The 20,436-nt window shown below is 37.4% G+C and overlaps 2 protein-coding genes across 2 annotated transcripts; one reads left to right on the plus strand and one right to left on the minus strand.

The window, feature by feature from the left end:
- Window positions 1-1,074: 1,074 nt before the first annotated feature.
- Window positions 1,075-11,305, plus strand: LOC124442222 (AT-rich interactive domain-containing protein 1A-like). Its single transcript, XM_046992711.1, has 12 exons — window positions 1,075-2,130; window positions 3,783-4,007; window positions 4,187-4,354; window positions 4,433-4,610; window positions 4,687-5,022; window positions 5,372-5,497; window positions 5,992-6,119; window positions 6,195-6,276; window positions 6,607-6,701; window positions 6,918-7,709; window positions 7,969-8,299; window positions 9,043-11,305. Exons 1-12 carry the CDS (start codon window positions 1,621-1,623, stop codon window positions 11,067-11,069), a joined length of 4,998 nt encoding a protein of 1,665 aa, XP_046848667.1. The 5' UTR covers window positions 1,075-1,620; the 3' UTR covers window positions 11,070-11,305.
- Window positions 11,227-20,125, minus strand: LOC124441678. The gene is made up of 6 exons (XM_046992144.1): window positions 19,927-20,125; window positions 19,000-19,103; window positions 18,742-18,930; window positions 12,939-13,377; window positions 12,378-12,481; window positions 11,227-12,308 (listed from the first exon to the last, which is right to left on the minus strand). The coding sequence occupies exons 1-6, from the start codon at window positions 20,123-20,125 to the stop codon at window positions 12,108-12,110; spliced, it is 1,236 nt and encodes a 411-aa protein (XP_046848100.1). The 3' UTR covers window positions 11,227-12,107.
- Window positions 20,126-20,436: the final 311 nt, after the last annotated feature.

Genomic DNA, 20,436 nt, shown 5'->3' on the forward strand with positions numbered 1-20,436 from the left:
TTAAACGTCTGGAAAGTTAAGACATCCTTATACAGACGTTAATCAACGATACCATTTTTGTCGGCTGAACAATCATATCCATCTTAACTCCTGTTAATCTTAAAAAAACCTTTTTTTTTGATGGAGCCAAATTTCCAATCAGCCATATTTTGTCATGTTTACTTGTTAAGATAATTTTTTTTATTGAATTCGTAATAACTTAGTATAAAATAAACTACAACACTAGCGCTTGTATTCTAAGAGCACACTCATTCGCTTTCACTCAATGTGTACGACACATGCAGAAGTTGCGCTCTCGCTAATCAATGACAAGCTTATAACTTCTCCATTGATGGCAAGAAATTTGCTTTTCAGATCAGCGGAGTGAATATGCCATCTTCTGGAATAGTTTTGAGGTGATTTTGAAGCCCCTCGCTTAGTTTATTGAGCTTTTGCAATACAAGCGTTAGTGAATCATATTCTCCTTCACAACCATTCATGACAAAGTGGGAAACGTGCGTCAACTCCATTTGCTGTAAAAACTGAAATAGTTTTACATATTTAATCAATAGACCCGGATAATTTTTAAGATAATTTGAGACATTAAATGAAGATATGATCTTCATATAACAATCTTTCCTAATTTGAGACACTTAGCCGTGGCTGTTTATATTTATTTGTACTTTACTTCCTAGAGCAACAATTTTTTACCCAACTCAACGTTCCTATGGAATGTGGATTTTCTTTTCTCAAACTACGTTACCAGAACAATTTTTTACATCAGCGTAGTGGTAAAAAATATACATAATTTTTATATGATATGAAATCTCACAAGCCTAATGGTGATAAACCTAGTTGGTATTCGAAGAGCGTAGACGAAGACATAATGGTAGGGATAATTTGTAATACCTTTCATTTTTATTTGGGGTTTTCGGATGCAGTGTAATACACAGGTGAATCTGATAGGACACAAAGATACTTTAATGTACAAGAAGAATTTTTTTCTATTGCGAAGTTTATCTTATGAAAATGGAAACGCAGTGACTGAATCTGCGATATGGTGCGGCTAGCGTTTCCCAATTGAAGGCTATGCGCACGCATGTATTCAATGACGTCACGTAGAACGAGCGCGGCCACTGTGTCAAGTGATACAAGAAAGAAAAGGCCGAAATTTACGAAAAGATTACAGAAAACCGTTGCAATATTGGCAGTTTTTCTATATTATACCTCCAGCGGGGTGGTTTGACGTAGTCTCAGAAGATTATTCTGTTTATTTGGCTTGTTTTTCTTTTGATTTCGTGGCTTTTTGTACACAAATTCGTAATTTTATTGGAGCATTCTTGTGAGCACATTTTATTTACGAATGGCCGAGAAGGCCATTTGTTTATGATGTACGATCAAACCCGTTTTTGGATCTTGTTGATATTATATTTTTACGGCAGTTCGTTGAAATTCTATGATATTTAGCGCACAAGGAGCAAAATGCATTGTTATTATTGTGAAAGCTGTTCAATACTAATAATAACATGTGGAAGTGTTATGCAGTGAACATATTCAGCTGAAATCGTCGAAAGAAGACACGTATGATAAAGGAAACTAAATATATTAGAACACCTTGTGAACTCTTAACTTGTCGAGGAAATGGCAACCAACATGAATGTACACAGAAAGTCAAATCTTGGTGAATACGGCTCGAATATACCGATGGAGTATTACAACATGGGAATCAATAACAATGCGTCGATGAATTTTCAAAATTTACCATCAACTCAAAATATGATCGCTGGGGCTACCATGGGTTCACAAACCGTCGTTCCTTTCCCTCAAACAAATTTTGATCATGGTATGAATAATTACCCTGGACAATCTAGACAATTTCAGGAAAACATCGAAGGCATTCCCACGATGAAATATCCTCAAATGGCTTCTGCAACACCCGCTGGGGTGTTCGAACCAAATACTGGTGATCCATATCAACTTGCTATGGTTAGGAAATTTAGACCCCCCAGTATGTTTGGAATAAACAAAAACATGGATCCTTCAACCTTTGTCCAACAGCAAAGAAACATTGCTAACAGTAGTGCACCTTGGCTCACTGACCATGTCAACCAGAACAATCGAATGCATTCATTACAGAAACCTGGGATAGTGGTGAGGAAGTGTTTGTTTTTTTATTGAATTTGCTTTGTTACAGCAGTTCTCCAATGAAACTTTTTCTCAAAGTATTTTGAACTTTGTGGCGAAATTTTACTTGTGTACTGCCAAGTTTTAAAGTTCTTAATGAATTTGAAAACAGGTTTTATATATGAGTTCCTTTTTAGTAGCCAGTCAGAGGCTTTGTTTACAAAGCCTGTTATTGAAATTCATTAAAGCTTACATATGTATTCATCAATTTTTAATTTTTTTTGTGCGTTGTCTTTGTGAAGCACACAAGTACAGTTTCCTAAAAATGACTGTAAACTATGACCAACTCAGTTCCTTTCTATTAAAAGTTTGAAGTGTACTTAGTGCAAACAAAGGCTCTCAACATTTCTGTCTCAATATTGGTTGAATCCATGTTGAACAAGATGCGTGATCAGACATTCACTTCAACAATCGGTTGAATTACTGCCAATATTCCCCAAACAAGATGAATACTAGGGACCATTGAAGGCAAAATACATGTTCATGACTAAAATGCCCCATGTTATGTGCATGTACCACAACACAGACTGATTTCCACAAAAATTAGCTGACAATGTTATTAATGTTGACAAATACAACTCCAATCAAGGGATATTAAATTTATTGGTCAAAACAAATTTCGTGCTTGCCACATTAAAAAATATGACTAGAAATAGCTGTGCTGGAAATAATAAATAATTCAGGAATGTGGAAAGTGAAACTTGGTGATTTTGAATGGTTGTATCATGTTGAAGCACAGTTTTTTAAACATGTGTCATAAAGGTAAAAATAAGTGAAGCAAATGGCAAAAATATCTTGGCCATTTGTTACATTACATGAGGCTCATCTACAAACTCATGTCCCAATGCCTATTTTTAAGTCCTGTGGAGGGTATTTGTCTGTTCCTTAACCTACATCATAGTGACAAAGCCCTAAGGAGAGGGAGAGAAGCCTTGGTCTGTTCCACTACCTATGCCATAGTGACAAAAATGTTCAATGTGCAATTTTTGTTGCCTAAAAAAGTGCCGACTAATGCTCTGTTTTTTGTGATGTTATTTTCAAATTTTAACATTTATTTCACTATTTATTATTCAATACCTAATTAGTGAAATATTCACTGTTGTTACAGCCAAAGTATGTTTTAATTGTACCTAAAAAATGATTTAACAATGACGTGAAGTACAATGTTCTGGAGGAAAATGGCTATAAGGGCACTGTTAAATATTAAACACAATATTTCAACATTTTGTTATTAACAGTACTTATAAAGTAAATGGTTTGAACCCGGGAGTATCGTTACATGTTTGTAAATGTCAATCGTCCAGGTTGGTATAGTCCTGAGAAGGACTGTTTTTGTTGTTGTTGACTGATGTTTCGTCAGCCTTAGCGGTAGTCATCTTCAGAGTCAAATGTTTGATTCTGAAGATGACTACCGCTAAGGTTGTCGAAATGTCAGTCAACAACAACAAAAACAGTCCTTCTCAGGACTATACCAACCTGGACGATTGACATTTACAAACATGTAACAGTACTTATATGAAAATGATATATTGTTGTCACTTGCTCGAAAGCACTACTTGCCCTTTGGATTTGTGTTTTAGTTATTGATGTTATGTATAATTTTATTATATTTCATTCAGAGCCGACATGATCCTAACTATACTCAAACTATACCTCATGATCAGAACTTTCCCAGTCCAGGCTCTGCCGGAAGTCCCAGAAACTCTTTTCCTATGTCAGCGGCATACATGGCTAATGAGATGTTTGTTCATGGCCGCGAACAAGCTTTTCCAGGTCGAAATGTTACTTCAGGCAACTTCAATGCGCCAGAGTTCTATCAACAAGATGCGCTGAGAGTTGCGAATGTAAGTTACTCTAACAAGTTAATGCTACATGAAAAAAGTTTGTAGATGAGCTATGCTATGATTTGTAATTTTCCTTTGCAACACATTTGGGAAATATAATGTATTGTAGTAAAACTTGTTGCATGACAGGTTTTTTTGGGAATGTGCTTGTATAAACTCCTCCTGTGTTTTATTTACAGTATCATCAAGCACAGGTGTCTCGTGCTCCTTCTAACTATCTTACTAACAATCAAAGAAACTCGTCAAGTCCTTTTGGCCATTCTGTCATTCAAAAGGTCCCCGACTCTGTGTACCATCAACAATTTAGTGCTGGCCCCAAGACAAATGGTCCTTCTGCAATGATGTCTGTGAGTTCAGTAGTAAATTTTGGAAATGTTTTTGTCTTGAATCTGCTGTGTAAACTGTAATTGTTTATTCGATCCTAGAATATGGTTGATGAGAGGCAAGTGACGTTTCCTAATGCAAACTATCCAGGTGGCCCACAGCCACCACAGATGTCTGGGAAACCTGGTTATCAGCCGTCTCATTCCATGAGGGGCACGCTTTCTCCTAATGTCACCATTGGCATGCCCAAAAAACCTGCATTCAGACAACAGGAAGAAGGTTTACGAAAGTTCTACAAGTTTCATTTGATTTGTGCCAAGGACCGCATCTTGTTTATATCTATCGATTTTTTTAGCCGTGACATCACCAGGAAATAATCAAAATGCGGCTGCCGTGGCTGCTGCAGCAGCCGTACTGGCAGCTGTAAACACTGCCAATCCAGACTCTCACAATGTGAGTTCTCGACCACCTAGTGTACCAGCTGTTCCATCAAGACCAGCCAGCCTTCATTCTAAAGACCCGCGAAGTCCTTCAACATCCATTATCAGCGATCATAAATCGGAGTCGGGAGGGTCTGGAATCAACGACATACGAGCGACGCCAAGCCCCGTTATGTCACTAACAAGAAATACTCCACAGCATCCAAATGAGCATTCAACTCAACTTAATCTGCCCATGGATTTTGAAACAGGTTACATGCTAACAGAAGTTCATTGTGAAAATTTATTCATAAAATTTTTTTGTCATACATTACCGAAGAAAAGTACGCATGCTTTAATATTGCAACGCAAGGTTGTTGAAGCTTGTTTTCTGATACGATTAAAATATTTTTCCTCTTCAAAAACCTTCTATCTCTCTTTATCGTGATATAATAATTTTCTGTGAAAAAAAAGTAAATATTTTCCTAGTTTAGCGAAAATGTAAAAAATGATTGACGATTTTAGCGGTACACAAATTTTACGATATTTCAGTTACAATTAATTTGGCATTTATTTTATCAGTTGATTGTGAGTTGTATGTACATATCATTGTCATTACAGGACGAGTCCCATCGCCTTCAGTTCATCAATTATCAAGTTCTGATGTTGAGGCAATGATACAACCAGTATCAAATCTCCCGCTTATGTCAGATAATATGCTAAGAGAATCTTCTAGAAAGAAGAAACGTGAGTATTTTCAAGTACATACATATTTCGTTTTTATTACAAAGACGGATTTTTTAACGATGTAGTTGGCTCTATTCCATCCTTTTGAAATATCAGTTCCTGCACCACTAAGCAAATTCGCGGCTTTGTACAACGTTCTTGCCTACTTACTGGCTTAGCATGATAACTCCAGTAGAATATGAGAGTGTTTCTTTCCAATATGTAGATTACTTGGGGTACTTTGTTAGTTTGTTTCTTAGTTTTCCTTTGGTTTGGTTACGTATTATGACACATTTTTATTAGTTTACCCGAGTAAAAAATGCAAAAATCCGTCTATGTTTGGTTATCTGTTATTTCACCAGATGGTATCGTATGATGAAAACTCCGATGTTGAGTAAATGATGAAACTTTAATTCAAAGCACTCTAATTTTTTACTGACGATGCCAACGCGCGAAAACAAAAAGCAAGGCGACAGTCCTCGATTATTTTAAAAAATTTGCATCCTTGTTTACAGGGAGAGTAGAGCGTAAACACGGTCCGTCAGCGAACATGATCTCGTCTACGCTACCGCTGCCTTTTTCGCCTTCAATGAGCACGGATTTTGATCTTGACATGATCTCAGCAACCTTGAATGATAGCAGTGTAAGTTTGACTCCTGTGTATTTTTGCTTTACAAAAAAAGTGTCTTTACAGTAAGTTTATTATTTTTTTGTTTAGTTGGGGAAGTTGTATAAAATTTCTGACGATCCAAGTCGGAAAGATTTTTTGGATAAGTTAGTGTGGATGATGGAACAAGATGGTAGGCTTTCTTTCTTAATTCATAATGAAATAGAAATGCGTTTATGTGTTTAAGCATGTGGATGTCTAAACGAGAGTCGCTACACTCTTAATTTGTCTACTTGTAAAACCATAGGCGGCCCAGGAATCTGTTAAAATATACGACCTTTATGAAACCATACAAACGTGGAAGTCCCGCGAGATCGCGTGCGTGTCAAACATTGCACATGAATCAAATAATTTATATACTATTTACATCAATCGATTGAATAAAAAAACTTAAACAGATTCCTGGGCCGCCCATGGTAAAACCCGTAAATTTGTTGTCTTGTAACGCGAGAATTTTTTTTAGATAAATCGTTGAATCAACTACCGAACTTCAATGGCTCCGTTTTAGATTTATTTAAACTTTATATGATCGTGTCAAGGCGCGGGGGAATGCAGGAGGTTAGTTTGTTTTGACCATACATACATATACACGTCCCATTTCATGCTAGAGCACATGCTGCTTGCAAATAAAGCTGCTGACCCGATGGGGTTTTTTCCCCCATTAAAGTGGTCGGTCATTCCAGATTTGAAAATAAATACTTTAGATGTGTGCAAAGCTGATGAGGTTTTTCTATGCTTCTACAATGCTGTTTTATAATGATTTCCATTTATCAGGTGTCGAGGAAAAATGTTTGGATCGATGTGGCTTATGAATTAACTAAATCTTCGACTAACCTCACCAACGAACATCTTCAGACTTTAAAAGCACATTATATTCATTATCTATTGCCGTATGAAGATAAGTTCGGCAGAGTTAGATCCGATCCTGTTGCCAACAACTCTCATTTACCGTCTGCCATCACTACTTTATCATCAAATTCGGAGCCTCGAAATATTGATCTTTCAACTATGACGTATAAGAATTTATTTCAAAGCAATTCAAAAGTACTTCCTTACAACCAAACAGCAACGCCAATTATGCAACAACAAACATTCCCTAACGCTACTCCGAGTTCTCAAGGATACCCTACTACACCACCTATTCAGCATCCTAGTTACAGAAATAGCCCTGGTTATCCTCAGTCATCTGCCGGATATACTGGTTATCCACAAGGAACGCCTAGGATTCCTGGTTATCCATCCGGGCATTCTGCTTATTCCAATCACCAATACTCCAACGTACAAGGTCCCGCATCTCAAATGTCAGCGTATCATAATGGTATGGTACCCCCGTCCCGTTATCCAAACTTCCCTCGCAACGTTGTACCCCCCGACGCCATGCTTGGGCAGTTCAATCGTGCCGCAGCAATAAATAAACAATTACAACAAGATACGCAATCTCAAGCCATGTTTGCAAATTATCAACAGCAAGGTCAACAGCACCCACCCGAGTTTTTGTATCAACAGCAGCAAAGTACATCGATGTCTAGCCTTCAAATGGACAAAAGGAATTCTATGCACGGAACGGTTTGTTTATTTTCTGTTCACCGAAATATGTAAATACGTAGGTATTCATTTGTATTTTTCAACTGTGATTTCTGATGCTATTTTGTTGTTTTCTGTTGATGTTCCATACCTTTATCAAGCTATTGTGATAGCTTGATTATAATTTATCGCAAGAGCGGTTCCCACACTTGACCCGTAAACGTGGTTTGCAGTTAGAAAGTAGAGCAGCTACTACCTTTCAAATGAAGAGGACTAACTATTTCTTCTGTATGTGTTTTAGATGGGTTCACCTAGATCACGTGTGCAGGCATCGTGGGGTCCACGTTACCCCGAGTCAGCGGCAGCATCAGCTGGTACATCCACTCCGTTTTATAATTCTCACTCTCCTGTTTTGAAGCAAGCCCGCCCTCCACCTCCGTACCCTCATACGAAACAGGAAAGACCTTCCCCCACCCCCCAGAGTGCTGCTACGAATTTACAGCTCCAGGCGATGAAAACTGGTTCAAGCTCGGGCCTGGCGAAGAAAGAAGATGAACTGTTTCCATCTGGATGTGTGGAGGCCACGCAGATGATTGTCAAGAAGAAGCGACGGCTAACCGCCAGGGATATAGGTATGAAATATTAATGTTTTTAAAACTTTGCAGCATAGAAACTTATCGCGAGAAACATAAACAGGTCCGTGTTCACAACACCATGTTCACTAGTGAAGGGTTGTCTGTTTGTTGAATAAAATCCTCGCGCATTTGCTCAGTTGTTTTGCTGCAGTACACTGTTTAGACGTTCGACGATTTTAATTGATTACTGATGTAGCCAGCTCGTCATTTGTAAAGGCAACTTACTGTCGGCCATTACGGTAATCACATGCAAAATAATTCTGCTTTACACAGAAAATTTCAATGAAGAGATCTTATTGGTTGTTGACTTCGTTCCCGGTATTGTGATAAGTCCAAATTAAGGAGCAGCATCTACCAATATGATCAAGGTTTTTTTTAAGTAGTTTGAAGTACAATAAAGTACAATACGCTGTATGAACGACAAATCTACAGAGCGAATAATTTCTGTTCATCGCTTTTGTTTGCTTCAATCCATTCGAGAGAAATCAATTCGTATTAGGTAAATACTTACCGGCATTTGTTGCTGCCACGCATCATTTTAGGCTATTCTTATGGAACGACCCTTTTGCATTTTAAGTAGGTTAGATGTATGCATAAAGGTGATTCATATTTCGTTTTTATATCTTCGTCGACTTTTTCCATCAATCAAAGTTTTTGGCTGGTTCTTTGCTCGTTTAGGACGTTTAATGTTTAGCGAATTTGATAATTCTATCATTGATTATTTTCTTTCTAATCAAAAGGTCCTGTGGAAGCATGGCGGATTATGATGTCCCTGAAATCTGGTCTACTGACCGAGACGGCATGGGCACTAGACACGCTCACTGTTTTGCTTAGTGATGATACGACTGCATCGTTCTTTAAACTGTCTCATCTTCCGGGATTTCTTGATACGGTTGTTGAGCACTTTCGTCGTAATTTGATCAATGTTTTTGGCATTCTTCGAGAGGACGAGATATCTGTTGGCTTACCTGAAGGTTCGATTTACGATGAGAGTAACGAAAGCTTGAACGAATTGCTCGATGATATGCGTTTTGATAGTAGAGCGAGAGAGAGTTTTTCATCTCTCATTGTCACCGGATGTTTGCCCGATATTGAGGATCATGGATTTACAGGCGGGTATAAAGACTGGATTGCGGGTGGTGGCGATACAACTGTTCATATTCATACTCATTTTGAAACGAACCCTAGCTTTTATGAACGCGAGTATGTCGAGGGGCATGTTGGGTGTGGGGAGTGTGATTGCGAACACTTGGAAGCAGATGAAACTTCGGAAAGCGAAGATATAGGTTGTTGTGGATGCCATGAGCTTGTCGATGAAGACGGTGATGCTTCAGGGCATTGTGGGATGGATGCAGATAGTTGTTTGAGTATTGAAATAGAAAAAGACACGAAGTGCAATAGCTTGCCGACACATGATGAAGTGAATGATATTGAAAAGACAAAAAGCCCCGTGGCTTCTGCAGTCGATCTTAAACAAGAATCGAGTGAAAATTCACAGCTCCACGATAAATGCCAAGATGAACACAGCACACTTAGTGTTGACGATTATAAATGCGTTTCAAACTCTGTCGTTGAAAATGGAGAACGTCAAACAGATAGCGAGGAAAAGCAAGAGGATTCAACGACGGAGGAGGTTGAAAAGAAGCACGAAGACCCTTCGTCTTTATTAATAAAAAGACTCAAAACGGAGTTAGATTTGGACATCGAGACGATCAGCCAGGATTCAGCAGAATCTACAACTCTTTCTTCTGTGAAAACCGATGACGAGACAAGGACTATTGACGATGTTAAAACCAGTGTTCCTTCGAATAATGAGTATGAACTAAAGCAAGAGTTTCCTCTGAGTAGTCTTACTCTGTCACAGGATTCTGCTATCAAGACGTGTAATTGCGTGTCGAACGTAGTGCGAAATTTATCTTTCGTACCTGGTAACGATGTTGAAATGGCGAGAAATCCATCTCTACTGTTGATACTCGCTAAATTACTATTACTTTATCACAACAGACGATCGAAATCGCAACCACATTCATCTGATGGCGAGTACATCGATACGGAATGCTGGTGGCAAGATTGCCTTGATACTTTACGCGAGAACACACTTGTTACAGTGGCAAACATATCCGGGTACTTAGACTTTTCTCACATTACAGCACAGGTTAGCCGGTTATTGTTAGATGGCTTATTACATTGGCTTGTGAGCAATTCGGCCGTTGCAGATGAACCTTTGCGATCCACCAGCGTCTCGGTGATTCTCACACCAAAGCAACTTGTGTTGGAGACTTTAGCCAAGATGAGTGTCCTTTCGGGAAATGTTGATTTTTTGTTCAACTCCTCAGACAAAGTCCGGCTTGCGAAAGCGTACGAGTATTTGGTAAAACTTTTCTCGGATAAGACAAACGAGGTGACGCGAGAATTCTCGTTAGTTTTGCTGTCAAGTTTCACTCACACGAACGAGGAAAGTTTTAGCATGAGTTCCGAACGAAATCTTTTTACAGTTCTCGTCGGATATCTGGAGGATTCCCGTGATCGCGTGGAATCTATGGCAGTGCGGGGCCTACACGCGGGGATGTTTAGGGATAATGATTTACGCGTCAGTATGGGTATGTTGAGGCGAGCAGCAAGTCTACTTTCCTGTATAGCAAAACGGACGCCAAGTCGTCATTTAATACCGTTTCAAGAACGCATCTTAGACTTAAGCATGTCCCGTTCGTTAGATGCCGAGATACAATTGCATTTGAGTGATGTCCTATTTCAGATTTCCAGGTGATATGAGTAGTATGAACTGCTGAATGGTGGCACAAAGAATGTCAGAACTAGATCCTTGTATGTCCGATTCCACTGTCTCGTTCATGGTATAAGGAAAGTTGAGTTTTTATTGAAGATTGTACATTGTAACCGTTAACAAGAACAGTAAAATATCATAATTTGGTTGGCGCCAAAAAACATAGTATATTTTGTACATTACATAAAATAGGAATAATAATAAAATTTCGACCATTTTCAGTTGGTTTTACTTTTAAAAATGTGATATAAAATAGTACACTTACAAGAGTCGTTTGTATTTAATGCAGCATGAAGTACCTCTCTATGTTTACATGCAACATATTGCAGGCTCCAACATGAGTGAAAGCGTTTCAGTATTTTTCAAACAACTGTAAATGTACTTGTTCAAATTGTGATATATTTCATTAGTTTCAACACTTATATTTGTTAATTTTGTCCTTTATGGTGATAAATACAATCTGCAATGGATCACTGTCAACGTCCAATCTGTGAAAATTGTTTTTATTATCGACTCAAGGGAATTTCAAATCATGTAAGTGTCAACAACGATTCAAGTTACATATGTTAAATTAGACAAGATGGTGTTTGTTTTATTACTCTTTAAACCGTTAGGAAAATATTGAGTTGCTTAAACTAAAGGTTAGATGGAAATTGAATCAATAGCTGAATTATTCTGTTATATTTTTAATCGCGACTCGGCAAAAACTCAAATTTCGTTGTCTTGTGCCTCTGGTCCGTCTGCAAGACTGTAAATTTTATAGACCCAGTCTTGCATGGTTAAAGCTAGCTGCTATTGAATTTGAATATAAGCCTATGCAATTGCAAACAAGTGTACGTTCTACTAAGAAAGACAAACCAATGTTATTTTTTGAAGTATAAGATTAGTGCTCGTTTCTTGTCATGCGCAAAATGAAAAAATGATAAGCAATCCACGTCAAGGTGAATGTTCATGTTATGGCTATAGCATGGAATGATATTTTCCCCACAGTGATATAAAACTTCAGTTGAATATTTTCCTGTCTCACTGTTTAAAAGGAATGAACAATAGCTGTGTAGAGTCTTGTCCGGGAAGACTGTGGAAAGGTGACTTCATATTTCCGTTATTTCTTATTGCAAGAAACATGTCGTATGGACAGGAGAGGTAATACTTAAAGGAAGCAAGTGTATGGAAACGATTTTCTTCTGATTTCATGAAGAACAATGCTTCTAGGTCTGGCTTTGACTAAAACAAACACAGCTACTTCAGAAAACCAAATAACATAACACTCTGATAGATTCTTGTATGACTTACTTTGGCTGAAATATGACCGTGTCGGTTCATTGTGACAAACTTCTTGGTTGATACTGATTGGATCATAACAACTTGGGTTGCAGTTGGCTTGATGTAAAATATTGCTAAATGATTGCAATTTATATAAACAATGATGTTACGATAGTGTGTTTGTATGTAAAAACTACAGATCAGAATGTCAGAAAGTAGAAAACTGTATGACGTCCTCTGTCCAGAACTGTCTAGAGCATCACTTTTCCATTCTAAACATCAATCTCTCTGCTAAGATTGCTCTCTCCTGAACATCATCGTTCACTCCTGTACATGCTCTATCTCTCCTGAATGTTAAATATCCCTCTTGAACATCTTCTATCCCTCCAAAAACACAATATTTTCACTCTCTTCTGAACATCATCACTACCTCCTGGATATCATCAGCCTCTCCCGAACAACCTTTATCCTCCTTAAGATCCCCTATCCCTTAATGACCACCTTAATCCCTACAACATATAACTCCTTCCTGAACATAAGCGCTTCCTCCCTGTTGAACGTCATCAGTATTGAACAGAACATATTACTTACTGCTGTTTTTATTTGCTGACGTTAAACTTTTTCCGGAAAACTTTCCGTCGTGGCCAATAGACAGTAGAAGTCCATTTCTGAAGAAGACTTGTTTTTTACGTTGGTTTGTTGACGTGGTAAATGAGCCCCGGATGTTTCTTTCACACACCAAATCTCCAAGACGTATTCGAGTTACACGTCTTACTGTATTATTGTTCATCCTTTTCAACACCATGTTGTATCTTCTTATCATTTCGTCCAACACCATTTCTTTGGTCGCGTTGCATTCTTGAAGTAAAGTTGCTTTGAATTTCTGATTGACAATCTTGCTCAGTTTTAGTATGTATTGCTTGTCCAGGACTGAGGGATTGACCGTGGTATTAGAGATAGGGCTTGTGGCCGACAACTGACATCCTTGAACGTTTTGTAGTGTCAAGCAGAGCACAACGAATACGATGGTCTGAAAGGACAAAAGGTTTATACTTGATCTGTCTATGGCACAAAATTTTTACTGTCTTAAAAGATCTTCTGAAGATGTAATGGGCTTTTTTCAACATTCATATATGCATGCATGTCTGCTTCTGGAAGTGTTGTGATATTCCTGCTAGAGAATTAGTGGGGTCTGTCCTTTTGAAGATGTTTTTGTATGTGCTACAAACCTACTTGTGTTATCTAAAATTTTCAGCTGTTATAAATGTTGATTGCGAGAAAACTACAGACCATAAATTGTTTATTTTACTATCAACAAAAACTTAAAAAGTGAAATCAAAGCTCATTGCTGTTCTATAGATTTTTTCCTCCAGCCCATTTGAAATTTCAAGACAATAACAACAATCAGCACCTGTCTGAACAGCTTAGGTTTGAGCTTAGCTTGATAAACACATACCTTGCGCAACTGGAATTCCACATGCACTCATGAAGCGTGATTTTTTAATGAACCTTCATGGCGAATTTGACACTATTTTAAGTGCGCGGTTCCTTTTTCGAACATTAATTGTAGTTATATCAAATCTACCACTGTTTGTTCTCTTAATTTGAAAATAAAAATAAAGGCTTTGACAAAGTCGACTGCGCGAGAAATATAATGTGCTTATTGACCATTGAGGCATGTGTTTACGGGGATAAATTTGCAACTTTCAACTTCAATATGAAAACTATGTTGTTTTTTGGGTACTTGGTTTCGTTTTTGCAAAGTGTTTGGTTTGTTATTTTAAGTTTATCATGCGAGCTTTGTATTTTCCCAAGAAATGCCCCCATATTTCTATCTCATTTGCTCTCATCCAAATCTTATTCACACATATCGACATGAGATTTCTTGCTCTAAATGATTTAGGCTGATACATTTAAGATCTCGATACGTTTCACCGATATTCCAAGCGCATGGTATTAATCCGTTCCGTATAGTTAAGTCGAATATTTAATTTTATTAAACTTGAATTCGACGTCCAAAAAACCTCTCTGGACATCAAAATCATATTTTTCTAGGGAGATTTTCTTGTCTGTAATGTCAATCTCTTGGTGTTAAACCTTTTACCTCATCTATCAACTGCGCGATACTTTTATAGCTGTTAATTGCAACAATGCACTCGTATGTTGTGGCTATAGTTCACCTTCTCCAAGTGTGTGGTATAACAAAATATGACAAAACTATAAGTGGATTAAGTGAAACCGAGGCGAAAAATCCAATGAGAGTCTGTGAATTCGAGATAGTGCCATCGTATCCTTGTTTTTAATGCATTTGTACGTTTTATGTTTCTTTGTTGAGGGACATTTACTGATGGAAGCTATACTGCTGCATGTCGAATTATTTAAAGCTTTTCTCACTCCCCGTGTTAGTTACTGTTCTCGCAGTTCTTTAAATAGGCATGATTCTTGCCTTCACATACCATTTATAGAGGCAAAGAGTTTATTAGAAACGTGTAAAAATTGCCTAACTACAAACATAACGACGTATAGTCATTGACGCCCACAAGAAAATGAATCATTTGAGTATAGACCCTTTATGGTTATAAAATGTGTCTTACTGTGCTCTTTGTCTTTCCAATTTGTTTTGTTAACTTCGCCCAACTATCTTAATGTCTCGTATTTGGGAAATGGAACTGTGGCTTTAACATTTTTGACAACGCTAGCTCTACATCCCTTTAATCTATGCGCGCTCTCGTGTGGCGTGCTTCTGGAAGTCCAAAAAGCTGTATTACATAACCAACTTACATAGCAGTAAACTTAAAGGAAAGGATATGTCACAGAATTGAAGAGCCATTAGTAAGATACTAAGTTGATTAGTGCTGTACTAAGCGTTTTCAGTTGTTACCATTTCCATGCACATACCTATCAAAGAAAAGGTCTTGTATATTGGATTCAACATAGCAATACTCACATTATATGAATACGACTCCTGCATTCGACTGGAAGACATTTCCTGATTTTAAAACACGTCTTGCTCGATGTGGTGGATTTCGATAAGTGCAGTCACAAAACGTCTTTATCGATTTATTTCTTCCCACGACGCGTCATTATCTTTGTTCTCTCTCCCTCTCTTAAGTTCTCTTTTATACTTTTATGTGAAGTGCTATAACATAAAACATGAATGGCTGACAGGAGAAATAAAGTTGAGTCTATACAGGCTCGAATCGCCACTTGATAGTGTATTATTTCTCGTCTATATGTCAGATAAGGCAACCTTATTTAGGTTTCTAGACAAATCTCATTTTTATCCTATTATATAGATATATATTTAAATAAACACGCTTTTATGGATTCGTTGAATGCTTGTGCGATGTTACTAAGGACAATAGTATTTAAAGACAAATTTTCGCTAATCTTTCACGTAAAGTTTCTAGCAAGCTCATGGCAGTGTTTTGTTTTCTTTGCGATGCTTGCTGTTCATATGCGGAGAAAACAGGATCACCCATTTTGTGCTTTGTTTTGTTTGAAATGAAAGTTTTCCGAACTTTTTACTGGCTGACATCGTTGTTTACAAAATACTGCAAGTGCGTTGCATTTATTATTTATGATGTGCAATAAAAATCTGTCAGAAACTCGCGGCGCATGGAATGTCTTCACCAGTTCGTTTTATTGACCCGAAATTTTTTCTGTCATTTTTTTGAAGTTAATATCATTGCATTGGTCGCCTTTCACTCGTCGTCATGATGGCTACAGTCGCGAATTAGAGTGGATCAATTGCACTGTTCAATTGTCTTTTAACAATGCCATGGATAGTTTTGATTTAGATAAGAGCAATATTGGTTATACCTTTATTGAAATTTAATATTTATACGTCTATTGAAGCGCTCGGTACAAACAAATATTGAAGCGCTAAGAAGCAAAAAATTTTCCTGTTCAAATTATGTTTTTATTGAAAAGAAATTTCAAATGATTGTAGACTCTCTGAAACACTTTGTGCATATCTCTTTTCATTGTCTAGCATGTATCTATAATGCTCGATTTACACAAACAAAGTCGTAACATTGCTTTACGATATCTTGAATGACCATGTCAGCCGATATTCAACATTGTCCAGGCAGAGTTACCTTCGTTGTGAACTGTTGAGGTATAAAAGTCCTCCCGTGCATTTCATGCTAAACTTACAGGATATTTGAAATTTTACGGCTATTCATAGTGCAATGGAACGTCACTGGTCGGGTACATCGGGTACGTAGTGAGGCATAAAAGTCCTCCCGTGCATTTCATGCTAAACTTACAGGATATTTGAAATTTTACGGTTATTCATAGTGCAATGGAACGTCACTGGTCGGGTACATCGGGTACATAGTGAGGCATAAAAGTCCTCCCGTGCATTTCATGCTAAACTTACAGGATATTTGAAATTTTACGGCTATTCATAGGGCAATGGAACGTCACTGGTCGGGTACATCGGGTACATAGTGAGGCATAAAAGTCCTCCCGTGCATTTCATGCTAAACTTACAGGATATTTGAAATTTTACGGCTATTCATAGTGCAATGGAACGTCACTGGTTGGGTACATCGGACTTTAAAAAACTCTTAAATAGTGAGGCATGAACTGTTTCGGGAAGTCCTTTGTCATTTTAAAAATTCCTTAAACGAGAATTGAAGTTATATTCATGGAAAGTGTTTCGTTTGATAAACACTGTATGAAAAAGTATTCGATCAACCTTTGCTAATAGAGGCTGTATAGACTATAGACATCTTTGTAGTCGAATTGAGGGCATCGTTAACTGACATGCTACTGACAAATACGGATTTATACTCGGGCTTTCTATCTTTATGCCTGTTTTTCAACCAAAATTTTGAAAGGTGAGAATTTGATGTCAAAAAAAAATTACCCAACTTAAAATTTTAAGTATAGCCATTTTCTAAGAAACTATAATTTATTGAAAGTAACTTTTCGCCTTTAAACAAGACATCAGCAGACTAGTAATTAAAATGGTCAAGGTGTGCGTTTATATGTATACAAAGATTTACATGTTAGGAGTGTAGATACATGTGTTAAATTATAACCTTCACAATCAGGTAGAAATGGTTAGGAAACTCTTTAATTACAATGGTTTCCCCTCTCAACCTTTTGACAGAATTGTTCGCTGCTTTCTTGACGTCTTTCCCCCCAAACCACCTATTATCACCATTAATAAAGAAGCTCATCTATTTCTGCCTTCATTACACAGGCTCACACTCTCTTCAAATACGCTCCCAACTTAACTGCCTTTTCAACGCTGCCTTCCCTCACATGAACATTAGCTTTGTTTTCCGTCCTTCTACTCGCATTTCCTTCTTCTTTCCATTTGAGCACAAGATTACCAAATTCTTGAGATCTGTTGTTGTTTATCTCTTTAAGTGTCGACGCTATAACGGGTTGTATGTCGGTCAAACCACACGCCATCTTCACAACAGAATCTCAGAGCACTTGGGACTTTCGCCTTTGACAGAAAAAAACATGCCCTAACACATCCAGCACCTTATCCCACATCAACACATCAGGTCACACAGCTTCCTTTGACGACTTTACTATCATTTCTTCTTCACACTACATCCCAGACTTCATGATCCATCAAAGCCTCCTGATCTCTAAACTCACACCTACACGGAATGTCGAAGGCAGTTCCATCACACCGACCTTTTTTAAGTCTCCCACTATGTTTTGTGTTCATTTGCCATCCATATTCTATCTATGTTACTCACTTTATACTTTATACATATATTTTTATATATATAAATATTATGTAAATCTTTGTATATATATAAACTCACACCTTGATAATTTTAACGAAACGTTACTTTAATAAATTATAATTTCTTACAATATGGCTATACTTTGAATTTTATTTGTTTTTTCAACACGAATCCTTTTCCCCCTGGCAAATCTCTCGCTAAAATGTGATGTGCTCAGTCATTCTTCGTTGGTCCTCATGTGTAATCTTTGCTGCTCATAGTTCACGTGGACTCTCATGGATCCTAATGGATATCTGTGGACTATCGTAAGATTCTTGTGGATCCTGGTGGACCCTTATTGCATTCCCGTATACACTAGTAGAAATTATGATACATCACATCCTGTACAAATGTTATTTATTTCACGTTAAATTATTTCATCCTTTCTAAACGTCCATTAAGGCTTTTGCAAAATGTTTCCTTCCTGCTGGAATATTCAACTTTTTCTCTGCCGTGATTAGTTTCGTGCAAGATCACAGTTCAAACAGATGACGACAAGTTTGTCTTTCCTTCGTGCATGCCTAAAGAGACTGTTTATTTTCTTCTCTTACAACTTTTTGAGCCGAAGCTGAGGCGTGGGCATATTTCAACTCGACATTCTATGCTACGCTTATATGCTTTTGATGTCAGATTTTAATAACAAGAAACTGTGTTGCTCTTTGCCGCTTGTGTGTCTTCATGGCCCTCTTGATCTTTCCGTTCTGTTTTATTCCGAGGTACATGTCGTATCTTTTCTTGTGGTAATATGATAAAGATACGTATGTGTTGTATGCGTTGCGACGATGATGCTCACTAAATAACGTTTTGAGATTTCTTGGTTCTTTCTGCAAGAAAATGGGAAGTATTGCGAGTTTAAAGGCAGAAATAATGAATGCTTGATGCCGGATACTCACTATTCCTTTAAAAAGGCCGTTTCTCTTCATAAAAAGATAAAGATTTGTCGCAATGCTTTTTATTCGTACGATGCCTCGGCCAAAAGATTGAAGTTCGAATAAAGCTAATAAAATGATTTGTATTAATATGCCTGTTTTAAAGACGAGGCATCTCTGTTGTAGAGAGACATGTTTGTATTACAGAGAGAGATGAATCTATTAGAGAAACATGTCTGTATTAGAGAAACATGTCTGTATTAGAGAAAGACGACTGTATTAGAGAGAGATGTCTGTATTACAGAGAGATGACTACATTACAAAGATATATCTGTATTAGAGAGAGATGTCTGTGTTAGAGAGATGTCTGTATTAGAGAGATGTCAGTATTACAGAGAGATGACTACATTACAAAGATATATCTGTATTAGAGAGAGATGTCTGTATTACAGAGAGATGACTACATTACAAAGATATATCTGTATTAGAGAGACATGTCTGTGTTAGAGAGATGTCTGTATTAGAGAGATGTCTGTATTACAGAGAAATGACTACATTACAAAGATATATCTGTATTATAGAGAGATGTCTGTGTTAGAGAGAGAAGACTGTACAAGGGAGCTGTCTGTATTACAGAGAGATGACCGTATTTCAGAGAGATAACTGTATTAGGGAGAAATGTCTGCATTAGAGAAAGAGATGTCTGTATTACAGAGAGATGATTGTTTCAGAGAGAGATGTCTGTGCTAGAGAACTGTCTGTTTGTGAGAGAGATGTCTGTATTACAGAGCTTTCTATATAAGAGAAAAATGATGTTTTTAGAGAGAGATATCTGTATTAGAGTGAGATATGTCTTTCTTCGAGAGAAATGTCTGTATTACAGAGAGAAGTCTGTGTTTGAGGGAGATGATTTTATAAGAGAGAGATGTCTGTATTAGAGCGAGAACTCACTGTATATACTATTCCTGTTCATCGTTCCAGATACCATGCCATTCCTTCTTATTTGTAAATGATATCCAGTTTTACAATAAAGTTTGCCTCTTACAATATTTGTGGGTACTACGATAAATGCGTTCACAGGCCACGGCATTTCATGGACCTGTCTCCTCCAATCCTCGTTCGTTGTTTCTGATCGCTTTTCGTTCTTCATAATCAATGGTTCTGTTTTTTTGTTGAGTGAAGTACTTGATAGTATATTGAGCGAAACGAATAAAAAGAATGTCTATAATGGTAAGCATTTTAAGATCAATTGAAATGTTTGATAAAGATTCTTTAGACAAGCTGACCCTACAGCATACTGAAGAGGTTGTTTACACGATTCAAGAACTAAATATAAATTAAAAGACAGGATATCATGTTGTTTTACACTCCCAACCTTAAAAATGATCGATTCTCAGAGATTGTCATGAATTTTTTGGCTAATTCTGGAGGATTGCACATAGGAGTAATTCAGTCGTTAAC

The sequence above is a fragment of the Xenia sp. Carnegie-2017 genome, unplaced genomic scaffold (genome assembly GCF_021976095.1).
Source record: "Xenia sp. Carnegie-2017 unplaced genomic scaffold, XeniaSp_v1 HiC_scaffold_20, whole genome shotgun sequence".
NCBI lineage: Eukaryota > Metazoa > Cnidaria > Anthozoa > Malacalcyonacea > Xeniidae > Xenia > Xenia sp. Carnegie-2017.